Genomic DNA, 21076 nt, shown 5'->3' with positions numbered 1-21076 from the left:
AATATATACAACTTTAAAACTGAAAAGAAACACAATGAGTATAATACGCATAATGAAATCTAATGGAGTTAACTTATTCTTGCTTTTTACATTTCTTTCAAAGGATTGTCCTTTCTGCCAAAAACTATAGTCAAAATAAGCTAAGGATAAGACTGGACGTGGAGCACAGACTCAGTCTGTGTTGATGCCTGTTCCCTGGGGAGGGTGTGGACTCACTGCTGTGGAGGACCAGGGTACAGAAGCCACCAAGGCCATTCCTCATAACATGCTCAACATCACAGCTCTTGCCCATGTACCTGATGTACGGCTTCAGGATCCGAGAGGTGTAAGGGCTGACAATACTCTGGTCCACGGCCATATCTTCAGATCCCACCAAACGATACAGAAACCTAGTGGTCTGGTGCCGAAACCCTTTCCTGGATGGCAAGGCAGTCTATGAGAAAGAAATGCTGGTTATGCAGAAATAAAGTCACTCAAAAGATGGGTTTAATTTCACAGATCATTAGTACATAGGACTTTTTTATGTGTCGGAAAATAGGTCTTTCTTATTGCTTATTCAGAATGTTTGATTTGCAATACAAACCTCATAGGTACCTCTGCATAAGATCAGATACGAAAAGCCGATCCTGGTTGCAATAGTTTAAACTTGAAATAATTTAATCAATTTTAAAGTTACTTAAAAATTTTCAGGGGCGCCTGGGTGGCTCAGTGGGTTAAAGCCTCTGCCTTCGGCCCAGGTCATGATCTCAGGGTCCTGGGATCGAGCCCCGCATCGGGCTCTCTGCTCGGCAGGGAGCCTGCTTCCTTCTCTCTCTCTCTGCCTACTTGTGATCTCTGTCTGTCAAATAAATAAATAAAATCTTAAAAAAAAAGTTTTTTTTCAGTCACTGGAGTGAGTGGAAAGGAGGACTGAGCTCCAGATATACAGCTTCTGTCGGCTGCATTCTGCCCTCTTGACACCTCCAGTCCAGTCGTCAGATGGTAACCCACTCACGTGGGTCATGGTGCAGGAATTGGCTGGTATCTGCAGAGCAGCAGGGGCCAACTAGTGCTGGCCCTGTGTGTGGGTTTAGTAAAACAGGCCTCTGCTCCACTGAGTACACCTAACAGGAGCAGGACTGACGTACACCATCGTCCTTACGGCAAATCACGACAGCGGAGAGGCCCGCTGTGCTCCTCAGGTGGGTGTCCGAGCGGAACAGGTGGGATTCACCCTGGGAGTCCAAACAAAGATGTCTGTATCCTAGAGCGCTGCTCCAGGGCCCCCAGTCATGTAGGAACGGAACATGTGCAATTAGGGTTTTACAGCAAAGAGCCCAGATGGAAGATTCAAAGGCACATTTATAAAGTGGTTTGCCAAGGGCTGGATGAAGTTTAGAAACTTGACTTGCTTTTGGAGAGTCCGTTTGCTCTCCTAGGAAATAACTTTGTTGGAAGGAGAGAAGAATTCCTTCTTTTATAATTTGCTCTCATTACTTTCCCCAAATGGACACCAAAACTTTCAGGGGCGCCTGGGTGGCTCAGGGGATTAAGCCTCTGCCTTCGGCTCAGGTCACGATCCCAGGGTCCTGGGATCGAGCCCCGCATCAGGCTCTCTGCTCAGCGGGGGAGCCTGCTTCCCCCTCTCTCTGCCTGCCTCTCTGCCTACTTGTGATCTCTGTCAAATAAATAAATAAAATTAAAAAACAAAACAGGGAACCTGGGTGGCTCAGTGGGTTAAAGCCTCTGCTTTCGGCTCAGGTCATGATCCCAGGGTCCTGGGATCGAGTCCCACATCGGGCTCTCTGCTCAGCAGGGAGCCTGCTTCCTCCTCTCTCTCTGCCTGCCTCTCTGCCTACTTGTGATCTCTGTCTGTCAAATAAATAAATAAAAATCTTAAAAAAAAAAAAAAAAAAAAAAAAAAAAAAAAAACTTTCAAAGGATGACTGAAATTCTTCCAGGACTTTCAAAAAAGTTTCAGAGCAAAATTCAGAGCTATGGCATATAGTTTCTAAAGACAGCCTCAACACTTCCTCTTGCACCCATGGGGACGTGTGGCTCCTCCTATCAAGTGGCAGAGTCCATTCCCTCCCCTTGAACCTGAGTGGGCCTTGTGACAGGCCTTGACCAATGACAAAGTGTCAGAAGTAACACTTTGGTATCTTGAGCCCAGGCCTTAAGAGGACCTGCAGCCTCCACTCTCTCTCCCAGTCCAGCTGCCACTGTGTCCAGGCTGGACCCTGGAATGTCTAGAGGTCCCATGGAAATGGACTCTGAAGGAAGGGAAGCCATCCCGGTCATTCCAATCCTGACCGAGGTCCCTGCTGAAGGCAGCCACAGGGCTGACCTCAGGCTTCAGCGCATGGGGTAGAATCACCACCCAGCTGAGCCTAGTCAACCCACAGAATCAGAAGAAAGACGGAATACTGCTTTAAGCCTCTAAGTTTTGGAGTGGTTTGCAATGCAGCAAGAGACCACAGAGACAGCAGCCACTGAACCACTGGCCCATGATGGACGATCTGGTTCATGTGTCGAGGTGAGTTGTGCAGAACTCCACAGATGTCATCCAGTACCCTGACTTCTTTCCACCTAGCCCACCTACGACATCTGCCTGGATCACTGCCACCACTTCCCACAGGTCTCCCCACTGCCACTCTCACCCCTTATCGCCCATTCTCCACATGGAGCCAGATGCTTCTTTTAAAATCAAATACATTCGGGTCGCCTGGGTGGCTCAGTGGGTTAAAGCCTCTGCCTTCAGCTCAGGTCATGATCCCAGGGTCCTGGGATCGAGCCCCGCATTGGACTCTCTGCTCCGCGGAGACCCTGCTTCCTCCTCTCTCTCTCTCTGCCTGCCTGTCTGCCTACTTGTAATCTCTGTCTGTCAAATAAATAAATAAAATCTTTAAGAAAAAAAATCAAATACATTCCTTTCCCTTGTCAAAACTCCTGTGTGACTTCCCTTACAATTTAAAGTCCTTGCCTTTGGCTGCAGGATCTACCTGTTACCTCTGTGGTCTCATCTCCCACCTACTTCCTCCGCCATCACTAGGCTCCAGCCCCAGACACCAAACTATCTGCTGCCTTGGGGCCTGCACCTGGGGCTTCTGTCGTAAACCTTCTACAACCCAGGTCCTCCTTGTGGAGAAGATGGGATCGAGTGCTACCTCCACGGAAAGGAGGTCCTCAAGCACCCTGTCCCAAGTGGTACTGTGGCCTTCTGCTCTCCCACCCACTGCAGCACCCACCTTGCAGGAAATGATCCCATTTAGTTAGTCCTGTTATTTCACTGCTCCATCAGGTGGGCACCATCCGCCCTAATTCACTGCCGCATCCCCAGCTAGAGGAGTACTTGGCACACATGAAGTACTCAGCGTTTGCTGAATGACAAAACAGTGTGTAGGGGGCTGGGCAGCATCCCAAACTCAGGTAAGTTTGGGAAATATTAAATTAATTTCTTCAAACTTCTAGTTCTAAACAAAATGGAGCACCAGGTGGGCTGCTGGGTCCCTTCCCCAAACCCATCCTGAAAGATGCCACAAGAGTGTGAAGGAAGATGGAACACAAAGCCTTTGAGAAGCCTCAGGAGAAACCAAAGGTGGCCAGGTACAGGTGAGGCAGCAAAGGGCAGCCTAGAGCAGAGAAAGGCTTTCCACCACAGATGGGGCTGGAGGTGCTTCCTGATCAGGCCACTTCCTCTTGCAAGCTCTGCTCTGAGTAGATCTCAGCTAGTCAACTTTGCCTGCAAGTGCTGGCTGGAGGGGTCACGGCAGGACACCTGGAGTGCTGGAGACTTCCAACTTGCCAAGAGGATAACGAGCTAGGAACCAGACTTTTGCCCCTCCCTCAGGTGTATACACCAGCAAAGGCACCTGGTTAGACCAAGACAATATTCATTCACAAGGAAAAAAACACTCAAGATATGTCATCAACAAGGAGTGCAAAAGAAAAGAAAACAAAGTAAAAAAGCTACACAGCAAAAGACAAAAGGCAAATAAACAGTCATCAGAGAAAAGCAGACCAAAACGACAATGAGATACCACTCGACACCCACTAAGACAGCTGTAATTAAAAAAAGGTAAGTATTGGTAAGGATGTGAGGACAAGTCAGGGTCTTCATACTGTGTTGGTGCAAATTTAAGACGCTAGAACTACTGGGACAAAGTCCGGCAGCTCTTCAGAACGTTCAACATGTTACCATTTAACTGAGCAATCCCATTCCTAGGTATATACTCAAGAGACATAAAAACCTCTGTCCACACAGTGACATCTAATTGATGTTCAAGCAGCACTATTCATAAGGGTCAAAAAGTGGAAGCAACCCAAATGTCCACCAACTGACGTGCAGATAAACCAAACGCAGTGCATCTCTACGGTGGGGTATCATGTAGCCGTAAAGAGGAAGGAAGTGCTAGTATGTACCACGACATGGATGAATCCTGAAAACATGCCAAAGTGAAGGAATGCAGTCAGAACAGACCACATGTTATATGATTCCATGTATGTGAAATGTCGAACGAAATAGGTAAATCCAGAGGTAGAATGTAGATTAATGGGAGCTGGGTGTTGGGGGTTGGCCAGAAACAGCTAAACCATTCAGGGTGATGAAAATGTTCTAGAATTGATTATGATGATGGTTATACAATTCTGTGACTACAGTAGAAACCACCAAACTGTACACTTTAAATGGGGGAACTGTACGGTAGGTGAACTGTATCTCAATAAGCCAGTTTAAAAAAAAAAGCACAATAAATAGGTTCCAAGGTAATAAAGGAACCTGGAAGTGAGTGTAGTTATGAAGAATCTCTTATTCATTCCAGATATTAAATACATGATCACTGAAATAAAGCACTCAGTGAATAAGTTAGGGACAGATTGAGGATCTCTTCAAAAAGGTAAAGGAAGAGATAAAGGAAAGAATTAATGGTGTTAGCACCTGTATTAGAAGTCCATAAAAGAGGGGAAAAAATAAAAGAGGAATATATTTAAAGAAGCAATGATGAAGAATTTCCCAGATTAAAGAGCAAGTGAGAGGACTTCTGGTTTCCGGTCCAGCATATGAGGAGAAGGGAAATTGTCACTGTATCCTAAAAAGTAAAATGCTGAACAAACTGAGAATCAGCAACTCTTCATAGATCCCTCAGAGAACTGAAATCACAGAGTGAACTACTCCCCCGAAAACTGAAAAGACCAACAGGCAGATACAGAGAAGAGCAGAGTAGAAACCTCCAGAGACAAAATGACAAATTGCTGGAGGCACAGTGTGGATGAAGGGGAGAGAAAAAACTACAGGGGTGGGGGGGGGGGCGGGGGGCACATTTTTGTGACTTTTACTTCCAGGAGCTCTACCAGGTTCTCATGGTAAGGATCAAAGAAAAATCCCCTCAGGCTTCCAGCAGGGAAAGGCAGCTGTTTTGAAAATACATCAGAGTCCTTTGTTCTTAACAAGGTCTGCTCTCAAGAGAAACTATTTTACCAGAACCTAACCCATTGGTTGTGTGTGGGGTTTTGTTTTTTTAAATTATGTATTTATTTATTTGTCAGAGAGAGAGAGAGAGAGAGCGCCCGACAAGCCGGAGTGGCAAGCAGAGGGAGAAGCAGGCTTCCCACTGAGCAAGAAGCCCGATGTGGGGCTTGATCCCAGAACCCTGGGATCATGACCTGGGCCGAAGGCAGACCAGGACCAGGTGTCCTGACCCACTGGGTTTTATCAGAACCTAACCAACCTGTGGAAAGGGAATTAGCCATCGCCAGCTCCCTCCTGCCACTCCACGCCACCTAACTGGGGAGGCAAATCTGAGAAGCACTGTGATAGTCACAGCCCAGGAACACATGTTCACTGAGAACTAATCATAGGTCCATAGAACGCTTCTCACTCTACATCTCACTGCTATACCACTAAAGGCCTATTTTTCACAGTTCTTTTTATCTACGATATCATATTTGGCTTTCAACAAAAAATTACAAAGCATGTTAAAAAGCAAAAGACACTGTCTGAAGAGACAGAGCAAGCATCGGAACTAGACTCAGACAAGGCAGAGATGTCGGAATTAGACTAGGAATTTAAGACGACTATGATTAACACGTTAAGGGCTCTATTGGACAAAGTAGACAACACCCAGGGACAGAAGGGCAATTTAACCAGGGAGATGGAAATGCTAAGAAAGAATCAAGAAGAAATGCTAGGGATCAAAAACATAACAGAAATACAGAACCATCTTTGGTGGGCTCATTAGCAGACTGGATAGGACTGGAGAAAGGACCTCCGAGCTTGAGAATATGTCAAGAGGAACTTCCAAAACTGAAAACCAAAGAGGAATAAAAGACTAAAAAAAAAACAGAACAGAACAGAATATCCAAAGCTATGTTACAACCACAAAAGGTGTAAAATACACATAACAGGGATACCAGAACGAGAAGAGAGAAAGGAACAGAAGAAATATTTAAAGCAATAATGACAGAGAACTTCGCCAAATTAATGAGACACCCACCAAAACCACAAATCTGGGAAGCTCAGAGAACCAAGACAGGATGAATGTCAAGATGAAACCGAAGCAAAACATCAAGCTGAACACAAGTCAAAGTGGTTGCCCAGAGGCTTCAGGGAAGCTCAATTTTAAAGTTCCCTTGCTTCTCTCTTGCACAACCGCTCCTCCCGCCTTCTCAGCCTTTTGTTTCTGGAAGCCAGTACTATCCTGAAGACAAGTCCAGAGGCTGGCCGCACAGACACAATTCCCGTTGAAACCAGCTAGATCCTGTATTTCCCTGTAAAATCCCCCAGCCCCTTCCTCAGCCTGCTGCAGCCTCCTGTGCTGGGCAAAGCCATAAAGCTATTGTTCCTCTGTAGCCCCAACTCTTTGTGTGGTACTTGGCTCTGAAGCACAGAGGTTAGTGGTTTTTGACAACAAATCAGCATATGATGCCTGTGACTGAAGGAGGTGCTCTGTCTAACAAGATAAATGAGATCAAAAAACACTTTCTTTTTTTTTTTTTTTTTTTTAAAGATTTTATTTATTTTTTTGACAGAGATCACAAGCAGGCAGAGAGGCAGACAGAGAGAGAGAGAGGAGGAAGCAGGCTCCCCGCTGAGCAGAGAGCCCGATGCGGGGCTTGATCCCAGGACCCTGAGATCATGACCTGAGCCGAAGGCAGAGGCTTAACCCACTGAGCCACCCAGGCGTCCCCAAAAAACACTTTCTAAATGCACAAATAGAATTAAAGAATGGAAAGGAAGATAAAATTCTGAAAGCTTCCAGGGTGCGGAAGGAAGAAACAGACCACCTACAAAGAAACACGAATAAGCCAACAGTGAGACTCTCAGCAGCAACACTGTATGCAAGATAATGGAGTGATAATTTCAAAATGCTGAAGGAAAAAATAAAATAACAATTTTATATCCAGCTATGCTATCATTTAAATGCAAGAGTGACAGGAAAATAATCTCAGACATACAGGTATTCAAAATTAATCTCACAAAGACCATGTTTTTAAAAACTGTTAAAAAGTAGACTAACAAAAAATTAATCTAGGGAGAAATGATGGGAAATAAGAGTAAACAATTTAGGGAGGTTTACTGTTACCTAAATAATACAAAAGAAAAAAGATAAGAGCATGCAAAAATATTCTGTTTGGAAGAAAGACTACATGATAATATTAAAAAATTAACAGAAAAATAAACATATGTCATAAGTTAGGACTTACAAAAAGTAACTTTCTTTATAACTAAGAATCATCATCATATACACTATTTTCTCTGACCACAACATAATCTGATTGGAAATTAAATCAATTACTACAAGAGACCTTAAAAATGCCTACGTATCTAAAAATAAAAAACAAAAAACAACAAAAAGCACTAAATAACTCGGGTTACAGAGGAAATAACGAAAAAAAATACAAACTGCTAAGTACTGATAAACCCGTCATTCCAAAAGTCCTAAGTCATAGCTAACGTAGTATTACAGGGACATTTTTAGCTATGACTGTATTTATCAGGAAACAAGAAAGAGTATGGATTGAGCCAATGCACTGATAGCTGCTCCCCTGTGTAACTGCATTAAAATGATACTAAAATTCCAGGTTAGGACAGGGGATTAATCACACAATTTTATCCCTTCCCCAAACCCACTAAAACTATAGAATCAGACTTAAGAAAAAAGAGGATACAAAAATAGGAAGATCAGGGGAAGAAACATCTGGGAAGCAGATGGACAAATACTAACTGCTTTCGAGCCAAAATTCCAAGCTGGCTTTGGGGAAGGTGAGAAGCAGGCCGATCTGTACTGCAGCATTCTCTTAAAACCCGGGGGCAGCACCAGACTCCACTGGAGCTGGGGAAAAATGAGGCAGTAGAAAAAGAGGCAGGCAAAAGCTGTGGGCAGTCTGAGCCCCAAGCCCTCAGCCCCTGCTGCCAGGTGGCTGCCTCCCCGTGGACATCTGGACGTCCCATCCCTAGAGAAGGTGTGACCGGCACTCTGGATGGTCTGCTCCCACGGCATGGAGGTAGGGGTCCCACAGGTTGAAGGCTAGAGTCCCCCTTTCCCTAGGTGGTAACCAGGGTTCTAAGACTGGAAGACTGACTGGCCCAGGGGGAAAGATCCGGAGGAAGAGACGGTGGGGGGTCCACGTCAAAGGATCCTCCTCTGAAAATGGGTCTGGACACAGAGATCCAGGTTGAGCCTCGTTCTCCCTCAGAAAGGGAGAGCACTGCCAGCAGGACTGCTCAGGTGTCTCTCGGCTTTACCCAGCGCTGGCTGGGGACTCTGGCTTAAGTTCAAGGCCTTCTGATCATGTAAGATCACCAATTTAATTTCGCAGGCAGCTCTCCTCCTGAAGCCACTAAGGACGTGCTCCATGACAGCACGGGGGTAAACCCACAGAAAGGTGAAGCTGAGGCACAGGAAACTGAAGGCTCAACGCTGAGGAAGGGCCAGTGAGTCTCCAGGAAGGGAGGTCCCGGGACCACTACTGAGTGACGAGGGTCACTCGAGGGGCAGACACACCGAGGCCATCGTCTTAAGTCCCCACTACAGTGCATCATCTTTTATTTAGTTTTGTCATTTTATTTTTTTCATCGTAAGTGCCCTCCTTAATCCCCATCCCGTTTCCCCCTTCCCCCGGAGCAACCAGCAGTTGTTCTCTATAATTAAGAGTCTGTTTCTGGATTAATCTTTTTTCCCCTTCATTTGTTCTTAAATTCCATGTATGAATGAAACCGTATTTGTCTTTCTCTGACTCATTGTGCTTAGCTCATTGTGCTCTCTAGCTCCATCCACATCGTTGCAAATGGCAAGATGTCATTCTTTGTTTTTTTTTTTTTTTACAGCTGAGTAATATTCCTGTGTGTGTGTGTGTGTGTGTGTGCGCGCACACACGTTTTTATAAACATATATGTGTATATATATAAAAAACCCATCTTCTTTACTCACTCATCTATCAGTGGACACCTGGGTTGGTTCCATAGCTTGGCTATTGTAAATAATGTTGCAATAAACATAGGGGTGCATGTATCCCTCTGAGTTTATGTATTTGTATTTTTTGGATAAATACCCAGCAGTGCAATTACGGGATCATAGGGTACGCTAGACCGTCTACTAAACTCAGTGAGCTGTAGCCCAGAATCTCATCAGTGCTTACCATGTACTCTCAGACTCCTCCACTCTTTCCCTGCCCACTCCCTGGATCAGAAGACTCTGACCTCCTACAAGCTGGAGGGAAGCACATCAGTCTGGAGGCAGGAAACAGAGGGCCTCCCTGCCCCTGCCCAGACTTCTAGGACTGCCTAATGACCTTGAACACTTCTTAAGAAAGGGGTCACAGGTGCTGGAGCCAGAACATGACCATGTGAGTTTCCTGGGGCTGCCATAGCTATGGCCCACAAACCTGGTGGCTTAAATAACAAACTTACTCTTCCACAGTTCTAGAGACCAGAAGTCAGAAAGCATGGGGTCAGCAGGGCTATGTGCTCTCTGAATATTCCAAGGAAGAATCCACTCCATGCTTCCTCTTACCTCCTGGTAATGCCAGCAATCCTCAGTGTCCCTTAGCTTATAGAAACATTGCTCTGCCCTGGCCATCACATGGGCCTTCTGATCATGTAAAGTCTCCAATTTTATTTCACAGGCAGCTCTCCTCCTGAAGCCACTAAAAACGTGCTCCATGAGAGCACAGGGGTAAATCGCAGGTCTCCCTGGGTCTGTCTCTGTGTCTCTTCCCTCCTTCTCATAAGGACACCAGTCATATTGGATTAAGTGCCCACCCTGCTCCAGCGTGACCTCATCTTAACTAATGAAATCTGCAAATGCCCTATTTCCAAACAAGGTCACACTCACCAGTACCAGGAGCAAAAATGTCAATATCCTGTGGGGGTGGGAGGGGGGTATGGGGGAGTAGGGGAGCACAATTCCCTTTACAGCATTGACCCAGAGAGACTGCTTAGCTTACCTCTCCTGGAAGCTTCCCTCTACGAATGGCAAAGTCCTTACAAAGCTAGATGGGTGCCTCCTACTTAGCCTTTTTTATTTTATTTATTTATTTTTTTTACTTAGCCTTTTTTAAAAACTAAAGGTGACATAAAAAAAAACTCAGAGTGGCTCCCTTGGTGGGGGTGGGGGGGCATGGAGAGTAGGCAGTACACAGAACTTCCAATGTGCTTGTAATGTTCTGTTTCTTAACCCAAGGGATAGATGCAAAAGCATTTATTTTATTAGCCTATAAACTAAACTGATATGTTTTATGTATTCTTTAGTTATAGGATACATTTCACAATTTAAAAAATTAAGTATAGAGATTAAAAAGACAAACCCACAAGAACAGAGACATGATGAGTAGATGACTACAACAAAATCATCTGATAAGTGGCAAATGGCTAAGAACAGAGAGCCAGAGCCTAAGGCAGCAGTGCAGACAGACCAGGGGAGGCATGATTTACACGCAGAGCCTCAGGAAAGGTGATGGGTCCTGCTAACTCTGAGAGTGACAAGAGGACTATGGACTGAGGGTCTCTTTACTTAAAAGGCTAAAGCCTCCAATTACATCCCCACTGCCCACATCCAGAAACGATTTTTCCCTCCATGGGTAGAAGGCTAGACTGTCTGGAGATGCTCAGGCAGATTCTGGACATGGGAGCTCGTGGCATGGTCAACAGTGGGACTGAAAATAGGAAGCCTCAGGGAAGTAGGCTCCCGGTCCTCCCTATTCACCCTTAGGTACAGGCAGGCAAAAAAGAAAATAGGAAAAAATAAAAGCAAGGGATCCATCTAGGGTAGGGGTTGTTGGCAAACTATACCCCATAGGCCAGATCTGGCCTGTTGCAGTAAATAACGTTGTCACGGGGACACAGCCACGCCCAACCGTTTTATCTTGGTCTCAAAAACAGCACGGTATAGTAGCTGCAACTCAGACTGTGTGGTCTGCAAAGCCAGAACCACCTACTGTCTGCCCCTTAACAGAAAGCCTGCCAACCCCTGGGCTAAAGGGTCCAAGATCCAAATAATAGGTGTGTTCTAAAGAGACAGAAGAGAGAAAATAGAAGACAGGAAATGAAGAAGATGTTCCAGAATTCCAGGAGAGTTTCAAACTGCAAAGGCCCACACACCACATGGCCAACACAATGGGAGAAAAGGCCCCACACATGGTACATCACAGAATAAGATCAGAACACTGGCACCATCAGCCCACTAGTTTCCAAAGAAGACAGAAAAATGTGCAAATTATCCAAACAGGCAATTCACCGATGGAGAAACAACTAGGAAACGTGAAAAATGTTTAAATTCACCTGTAAACAAAGACATGTAAATAAAAAGTAAGATTTCATTTCACAGCCATCAGACTAGCAAAAGTAGTTAAAGGCTGCTTAGGAGCAAGAGCTAGCAGAGATTCAGGAGAATAAGACCTCTCATTCGTGCTGTGGAAGGGTGTATTCTTGAAGTTCTCACTCCCAGGAGCGCACACACACCTGGACTCCTCTGGAGGTTCTTGAGCAGCACTGATACGCATTGATCTATGCCTGCATGTGTCTCCTACCTACAGAGATGTTTACGTGTCCTCGGAGCCTGCTCAGCACACGGTCTGGCACATTCTACGTCCTCCACAAAAGTGTCACTCAGGGCGATGACACACACCATGTGCAAACTCAGTCCCTGCCAGGGACTAGGAGAGACAAAATTTCAAGGCTCTGTCTTGAATGCCCAAAAGGAAACAAACCAACCTAGATGTATTAATGGGTATTCATAATGAATAGTTTCAAAACATAAAGCCCAGCAATTTTTGTATCCTTCTCCCTTGCTGTTTCCTCTCTCCTCCCAGATCACTTGGGAGTTTAAGTCCCAGCACAGCTGTGCCCACTCGGTGGTGCTGCCTGCCCCACCTCCATGGCCGCCCCGAGAGGCTCACCTGGTATCGGTCAAGGATTCGGAAGTCCGGACAGGTCGTTCTGTATGTGGCTTGTCCAGCTGGAAGCCTAGAAACTCCTCCTTCTTTGGCTCCATAAATGCCATCAACTAACAGAAGAGCAGCATTAACAACTTGATCCAAGTCAAAAAGTGGTAATCCTCTATCCCTTTTCGCTTGCCTGACAATCAGCTTCCGCTTCAGTCTTCGAGCTTCCGGCGTCATGGCTACAGCACTGGGACAAGCTTCCAGCCGCTTCAGGAGCAACTTCTCCTCATAGATGCTCACAGGGGTGTACTTGGGCCCTTTAGGTTTCCTGTCCTTCTCCAACTGAGGCTTCCTCTTCTCTCGAGTCCTGGTTTGCAAAGACGTGTTGGAATCCGTGTCTTCACTGTCAATGTCCATCCTGTCGGGCTTCTCCTCCTCACTCTCTACCTCCTGCTTTATCTGTTCTGGTGCACGGACCTTCTTTCTGCCCCCGACTACAGCCCCGGACGCTGCTGCCCCAGCGGGAGGTGGAACGTACTCCATCCCTGGGTCTATGACCCCATCGCCTTCCATCTCATCATCATCTGTGCAGAGTGCAAGACAGTGTGATCAAGACTGAGGAAAGAAGCAGTGCAGGGCACACGGCCCACCAGGTGAACACGCATGCATTATATCAGGGCCCACACATAAAACCAAAGATGCAAGAAAGGCAAGTCTTACCATGAAACAGGGCTTGTGGTGGCATCACATCTGGAATCAGATCTGCTTCTGAAAGCAAGCTGGGTGTGGCCGAGTGAGAGGCAGGGGTCCCAGGGGCGGAGAAATCCAGAGACGGAGAAGGAGATGGACTGGTCAAAGGTGTACGGTCAGAGGAGCTCAAGGATGAGAAGTCAATCACTTCTCCTTTTTCTAGAATCACATCTGGCCTGCGGCCACGGCTGATGAACTTCACCGGAGTCGAAGAAGTACTCCTGTCAAGAAAGCTGGCCGCTTCCTTCTGGGCTCTCCTAATGTCCTTTGCTTCCTGAGTACGGGACCTTTTCTCTTTTAATTCCATGGCAGATTCCACGGGATTCCGACTTGCCCGTTTTCGAAGGCCCTCAACAGTAATGATGGGATCTAAAGTTGGTTTTGAGGCTGCCAGGAAAGAATAAATACCTAAATTTTCCAGAACAAGTATCTCAACTTTAATTTGTTTTACTAATTTATTATTGTGAACTTAACTACCATGTTCAAAATAGAGAAATGTTCAATGAATGACCTAAACTAAGACTTAGAGCTTTCTTAAGAAAAAGGGATTATAATGCAAACTTAATTAATTAAATGTCATCTTTTCCTTATCGAAATTGATAAACATTAAGTTTGGTAATGCTCAGCAAGAATATGGGGAATGGGTATTTTCATGCCCTTCTAGTAAGGCGTATATTTTATTACAACTTTTTGGAGGGTAATTTGACACCACCAATTAAAATTCTGAATAAATAATGACCTTCGATACAGCAACCTGTGTCCAGGAATTTATCACAAATAATTTACACACAAATCTGTACAACTGTAGCATTGTTTAAAATAACAACAACGAAGAGGTAGGAGTAACCAAAACGTCCATCAACAGGGGAATGGCCTATTATATATCACCATATTAAGGCTGCTCAATGGGATACAATGAAAAAAAAAAAGAAAAGAAAAGGAGGTAGATCTACATGTACTGCTATGGAAAGATGTCCAAGGTATCCTCGTAAGGGAAAGAAGGAACAGAGAATGGGTATTATAGGTAGAATTTATTTTTCAATAAAAATGCTTAAATATGCAGAAATAACTTCTAAAAGCATTCACAAGAGATAGCAGTGGTTACTCTCGGGAGTGAAAAAGGTGTAGGGGTCGGGGAGAGGGACACTATCAGGCTTTCTACTTTTCAATACTATTTGATTTTTTTTCTCAATTTTATTTTTAAAAATTTAAAGCTCACTAAAACTTTTAAGATTTACAAAAATCAGATCAATGTGTGGCTGTTAAGGTGTTCATTTTTTTTTTTTTAAGTGTGAGAATGGCCTCATGGTTAGACTACAAAAGAGTCCTTATCTCCTAAAGATAACATACTGAGATTTTTTTAAGATTTTATTTATGAGAGAGAGAGAGAGAGAGAGAGACCACAAGTAGAAGCAGGGGCAAAGGAAGAAGCAGGGTCCCCAATAAGCAGGGAATCCGCTTCAGGACTCGATCCCAGGACCCTGGATCCTGACCTGAGTCGAGGCAGACACTTAATCAACTGAGCCACCCAGGCTCCCAACATACTGACATGTTTAAGAATTAAATGATGCCTGGGATTTCCTTGTAAATAATCCAAGGGGTGGGATGGGTGGAGGGTTGGGGGAAAGTACCAAGGGGTCTAAATGAAATGAGACTGCTAGCAATTAACTGCTAAAGTGAGGTGAAAGGTACACAGGGGTTCATTACATTACTCTACTCACATTGGTAGATGTTTAAAAATTTCCATATTAAAAAGGTGTAAAACAAAACGAGATTGGAACTAGAGAACTTTTCAGATACCAAAGGAAATTTACAGAACTCGTAACTTGAGTGCTCACCTCGGGAGCACAAATACAACTGGTCACTTGATTAGGAAATGATAAAATATTTTTAATACAGTATTTATTTCTAGCAGACACAAAATGTGTCATAATGAAATTGCCAAACAGAGTCACTCCAGAGAGGCAGACGGGCTCTGCCTGGTACAAGCAGGATGTCTCGTAAGCTCACACTTGGCTTCGGCCAGGTCAACATCCTGCACTGACTGCTCTCCCAAGAGTACCTTTCACTTTCAGAGTCGAGGCAGACAGCTTCTCTCCTTCAGGCTTCATTGTTGGGGGCTTGTTGTGAACAAGCTTCCACCATCCTGGTTCTCCGAACTCCTGAGCACCTGAACGGAAGAACATCGGGCTTCCCACGCTGAGGCAACCCGCTACTGTGCTCCACCAAGTCGAAGTCTTTTTCCTGGAAAGTCCAAGGATTTAAAAATTACTGGCTTTTCAGTGCTCTCATTATGTAGAAAATACACCGTATACTCTAGGACTCAAAGCCTGTGATACGCTAGGGAACCTCCAATCTTTGAACGAAAAGAGCCTAACAGTCAAGAGAGAAGCTCTGGGGGGCACGTAGGTGGCTCAGTCAGTTGCCTCTGGTTTCGGCTCAGGTCATCATCTTAGGGTCATGAGACTGTGCCCAACATGTGCTCTGTGCTCACCAGGGAATCTACTTGAGATTCTCTCTCTCCCTCTTCCTCTGCCTCTCCCCCCGCTCATGCGTGCTCTCTCTCTCTCTCAAAATAAATAAATAAATATTAAAAAAAAAAAAAAAGGAGAAGCTCTGAAGCTTGCGGGGCTTCAAGTCCTGGTTCTGCCACCTTCTGGCTGCCTCAGTTTCTCCTCTTTAAAATCAGAGTAACAGAACTTAGCTCATATGGTTGCTGTGGGGATTAAATGAAATAATTCAAACAAAGCTCAAAATAAAACACTTATCCCAATTATCATGATTATGGAGTTCCACAGGCTAATTGAAACGAAAGTTGTCTTTATATGTGAATTAAATACAGCTCTCAAGAAAGCAAGCAAGAGAGGGGAGCCTGGGTGGTTCAGTGGGTTAAGCCTCTGTCTTCGGCTCAGGTTGTGATCTCAGGGTCGTGGGGTCAAGCCCCACATCAGGCTCTCTGCTCAGTGGGGAGCCTACTTGTGATCTCTCTCTCTCTGTCAAATATAAATAAAAATCTTAAAAAAAAAAAAAAAGAAAGAAAAAGAAAAAAAAAAAGCAAGCAAGCAAGAGAATCATTAGCCCTGGTGAACAGTTCACTTTACCCCAGGAGTCAGATGCAACTCTCAGGTAGCTTGTTTGCCTATACATAGTAGAGTGGAATAAAACTATACAGTATGTTCCACAAATACAGCTGAACACTGGGGGAATAACCAGTTTTGGGAAAAAAAAAAAAAGAAATATGTAACAAAAACTTGAAATGATACGTAAAACATCAACTATTCAGATTCCTGTTGAAAATGCTTTTAAAGGCAACTGTTCTATTTCCACCTTGAAAACCTAATTACCAGAAATCCTGAAACACGGTCTCTCATTAGAAGACCAGCCTTAACAGGTGGAAAATATTCTTAGGAGGCAAAAAGAAAAAAAGGATTCTTAGGGACAAAGATGTGCTAGAAAACAAAGACTACAAACATAAGCTTTAATAGGCATGAGCACTCTTGAGATGGGGACAATGACATCTTACCTTCTGCCCCAGTGCTTTGGTCCCAGAGCACCTCTCCTACATTCATACCTTTTCCCAGTCTTTCCAAGCCCCACTCTTGCCCAAAGGATAGTGTGGACGTTGCGGGGGGGGGGGGGTGTCTACTTGCTTCCTCACACAGTAGGCATGCTGGTCTAGCTGATGGTACCCTTCCCCCAAGTCCCTGAGGCACTGCTTACTTTCCTTCCAGCTTTATTCTTTCTGTTGCTCTGACCCAGTAACTCCTACTCTCCTACCCTCAAGATTTGCTTACTCTTGTGTCTGCTTGCTCAAACCTGCTTCTGAATCCCTGAAGGGAATTTTACATTTCGGCTACTGAACTTTGCAGCTCCAGAATTTCTTCTTGGTTTCTCTTTAGGTTTTTAATCTCTGTTGATATTTCTGTTTTGTTTAGACATCATTTGCTTGACTCTCTCCACATCACTTCTTTGGGCATCTTTAACACAGTTGTTTAAGTCTTTGTCTGGGGATGCCTGGGTGGCTCAGCTGGCTGAGCGTCTGCCTTTGGCTCAGGTCATGACTCCGGGGGTCCTGGGATCAAGCCCCACATCAGGCTCCTTGTTCAGCGGGCAGCCTGGTTCTCCCTCTCCCTCTGCCTGCCCCTCCCCCTGCTTGTGCTCTCTCTGTCAAATATATCAATAAAATCTTTTTTAAAAAGTCTTTGTCTGGTAGATCCACCGATAAGTCATTTTCAGGGACAGTTTCTGTTGGTTTGTTTTTTTTCCTTTGAATGGGCCATACTTACCTGTTTCTTTGCATTCTTTATAAATTTTTGTTGAAAATTAGATATTTGAATTTAAAAATGTAGTAACTCTGGAAATCAGACCATTTTCCTTCCCTGCAGTTTAAGGGTTTTTGTTTTCCTGATTGTTGTAGGGTATCTCTATATCAAAGATCCGCCTGAGGTATAAATTTAAGTTCTTCTCGGGTCATTCCCCTGGGCATGCACAGTGACTTTCTAATTTCCTCTGTGTATGTGGTTACTTTTGACCGTCTTCAATGTCTGGCTCCAAAAAGGGGACAAAGAGAAAAATGAAGGTGCGGAGGAAAGTGCCAGCGTTTTAAGTCCCCTTGAAGTCACTGCAGCCAGAGGGAAAAGGGGTGACAACCATTCAGGGGAGGTGCAACCCACCTCTTCATATTCATTTCTGTGATCAGAAGCAGCAATCGGTGATCCGAGCAGATTCCTGGTATTTAGAGGACAGGGTCCTTTTTGTCTACCCTGACTCCCACAGGCTGTGTATGAGCTGCTTTGGGAACAAGTGCATTGCTTGCTGCCACAGGGCTGAAGGGTGTAGAATGGGGAAATGTCACTGCGCTAAGAGCTGAAATCTACCACAATCAATGTAATTTACCTTCCAAGCCTCCCCCTGGAAGTTTCAAGACTTCAATATAGATCCAAGATCCAAAATAATTACATCAGACAGATTCTGCCATTTCAACTGTTTTCTAGGTGGGGAAAGACTTCTGGTGCTTCCTACTCTGCTATCCTCCTGGAATCCTTGTTATATCACTTAAAAATTTTTAAATAATATGAATGTGTTTTATCATTTTTCATCAAATGTAAGATTCATTGACTTTAAGATACACCATTTTATGCACAACAAAACAAGAAAACTAGCCATCAGTTATGACACACTATCCCTTGTAAGATTGTATCCAGCTTGTATGCAGCTATCAGAGATGTGAAAATCTAAGAATGTGTGCATCGTAAAAATCAATGAAATATGGTAATAGAGAAAAGTATTCAAAGTATTCTTCACTAATCAAAGATCTATCTCCTATATACTGTACACCTGAAATTACTAGAACACTGTATGTTGAACTACACTGGAATAAGGAAAAAAAAAAGTTGGGGACGGATGCCTGGGTGGCTCAGTCGTTAAGCATCTGCCTTTGGCTCAGGGTCCTGGGATTGAGCTCCGCATCAGGCTCCCTGTTCAGTGGGGAGTCTGCTTCTCCCTCTCCCAGCCACCCTACTTGCGTTCCCTCTCTCGCTGTCTCTCTCTCTCTCTCTGTGTGTGTGTGTGTGTGTATATATATGTGTATATATATATATGCCACCCTACTTGCATACCCTCTCTCGCTGTCTGTGTGTGTGTGTGTGTGTGTGTGTGTATATATGTGTATATATATATACATATATACATATGTATATATATGTGTGTGTGTATATATATATGTGTATATATATAAAAATATATAAAAGCAGATTAAATGATATATAAAAATATATAAAAGCAGATTAAATGATCACACATACAAAGGCAATTAAACTGCAGTAATTAATTAAAGCTTTTGTACACATTTAAACTTGTTTCCAGAATAGGTACATAAAGTCTTTTGAATAAACCTTTATATATTTCAACTTCAGTAAAACATTAAAGGCATAAAAGCAAACATCTGAAAGAAAATATATTCATAAAAGCAAATATCAGAAAGAAAATGTATTCAAATCTTGTACTTCATTACACAGTATACTATACTCTTAGATCCTACGGCAAGTGAGAAATACTTATCATTAAGAATTTAAAGAGGGTGCCTGGGTGGCTCAATGGGTTAAGCCTCTGCCTTCGGCTCAGGTCATGATCTCAGGGTCCTGGGATCGAGTGCCACATCGGGCTCTCTGCTTGGCGGGGAGCCTACTTCCTCCTCTCTCTCTCTCTGTCTGCCTCTCTGCCTACTTGTGATCTCTCTCTGTCAAATAAACAAATAAAATCTTAAAAAAAAAAAAAAAAGAATTTAAAGAATGTTGGGGCGCCTGGGTAGCTCAGTGGGTTAAAGCCTCTGCCTTCAGCTGAGGTCATGATCCCAGGGTCCTGGTGTCAAGCCCCGCTTCGGGCTCTCTGCTCCGCAGGGAGCCTGCTTCCCCCCCACCCTCTGCCTGCCTCTCTGCCTACCTGTGATCTCTGTCTGTTGAATAAATAAATAAAATCTTTTTAAAAAAAAGAATTTAAAGAATGTTCTATGGATAGCAGAATTAAAATCTTCAGTAGCTATGAAAAAGCTCTAACTGTGCATGTCCTCTGCAGGCCGCTTCCCTGGGGCATAATGATTCTGCCTATGTTCATACCCAGAGATGTGTGAGTGTATATGCGCTGACTGACTCTGGCAAGGAGTTTCAGGTGGCTTTTCCAATAACTGATGCTGACAGCAGAGTCCCCAAAGCAAAGGACAGCACTGAGGCAGGAAACTGAGTGACAAGGAATCACAGAGCAATTTTTTTTTTTTTTAGAGAGGAAGCGTGCGCACGTGAGGCTGCAGGCCCAAGCAGGCAGGGGAGGGGCAGAGAGAGAATCCACACCCAGGCTGGGGCAGGCCGGGCTCAGTCTCACGACCCTGAGATCACAACTTGAGCCAAACACAAGAGTCAGAAGCTTAACCAAGTGAGCCATCCAGGCGCCCCACACAGAGTAATTTTTAATGATCCTTCATTCCTTCTGGTGAGATCAAGGAGAAGGGTCGTTGGTTTAAATTCTCCCTAACAGGGGCACCTGGGTGGCTCAGTGGGTTGGGCCTCTGCCTTCGGCTCAGGTCATGATCCCAGGGTCCTGGGATTGAGCCCCTCACGGGGCTCTCTGCTCAGCAGGGAGCCTGCTTCCCCCTCTCTCTCTGCCTGCCTCTCTGCCTACTTGTGATCTCTGTCTGTCAAATAAATAAATAAAATCTTGAAAAAGAAAAAATAAATAAATAAATAAATTCTCCCTAACAACCGCTGCTACCCTTTTTAATCAAGACAGAGAATCTCGATTGTCTTTACAGGCCTTGAGATCCAGCTACAATTTAATAGCACTGTTTTATTTTTAGCAGACCTATTTTTATAGTGTCATTCTATGTATGGCAAATGATACGGGTTTTCTACTTACCATGGTGGTTTGAAGTTTCTTTTTAGAATGAATGTCTTCATTAAAAAAAAAAAAAGTGTCTGAATTTAAATAAGTAAATGGTATTTCAAGTGATACACTAACACGGCCAAAACCCACTAGTTTAATGGCTAAACTGCACAGAAACTGGAGAGTAATTAATGCCTTTCAGTGAAGTATTAAAAAGAAAGCAAGCCTTGGCTGATTCCTCTCAGAACATGCTCTACAAATGAACAAATGAAACAACTGAAGAGCTTATGTTAAAATGTGGTAAAATCCTTAAAAACAGGCAATTTAAATCCAGTTTCTTCCAGAAGACAATCTACTAAGCAGAATGGCACTAAGATCAGGAAAACATTCCAAGATCTAATTTTATCAGTTTTCTCCCTTTCTTGCGCCTTATAAATGGGGTGTATTAAGTTCCATAAATAGTGCTAAATCATTAAACTAAGACAACAGATTTCCTTTAAGAAAAGAACCAGTTATACTGTCAATTCTTTTCTTAGTAGCACTAAATAACTCAAGAACAAAAATAACTCCTTTTGTAAAACCGAACTGAATCTCT

The 21076-nt window shown here is 44.1% G+C and overlaps 1 protein-coding gene across 1 annotated transcript in view; it reads right to left on the bottom strand.

Moving 5' to 3' along the window:
* Positions 1 to 21076, bottom strand: part of KAT14 (lysine acetyltransferase 14) — a 36427-nt gene that overhangs the window by 6759 nt on the left and 8592 nt on the right. Inside the window, exons 4-7 of the mRNA XM_080813485.1 lie at positions 15170 to 15351; positions 13078 to 13494; positions 12373 to 12941; positions 297 to 433 (exon numbers count right to left, since the gene is read on the bottom strand). Coding sequence (XP_080669611.1) covers positions 297 to 433; positions 12373 to 12941; positions 13078 to 13494; positions 15170 to 15351 — 1305 coding nt within the window. The remainder of the gene's footprint in view (positions 1 to 296; positions 434 to 12372; positions 12942 to 13077; positions 13495 to 15169; positions 15352 to 21076) is intronic.

This window comes from Martes martes (assembly GCF_963455335.1).
Source record: "Martes martes genome assembly, chromosome: 9".
Lineage (NCBI taxonomy): Eukaryota > Metazoa > Chordata > Mammalia > Carnivora > Mustelidae > Martes > Martes martes.
This window is presented reverse-complemented; position numbering and strand designations above follow the sequence as displayed.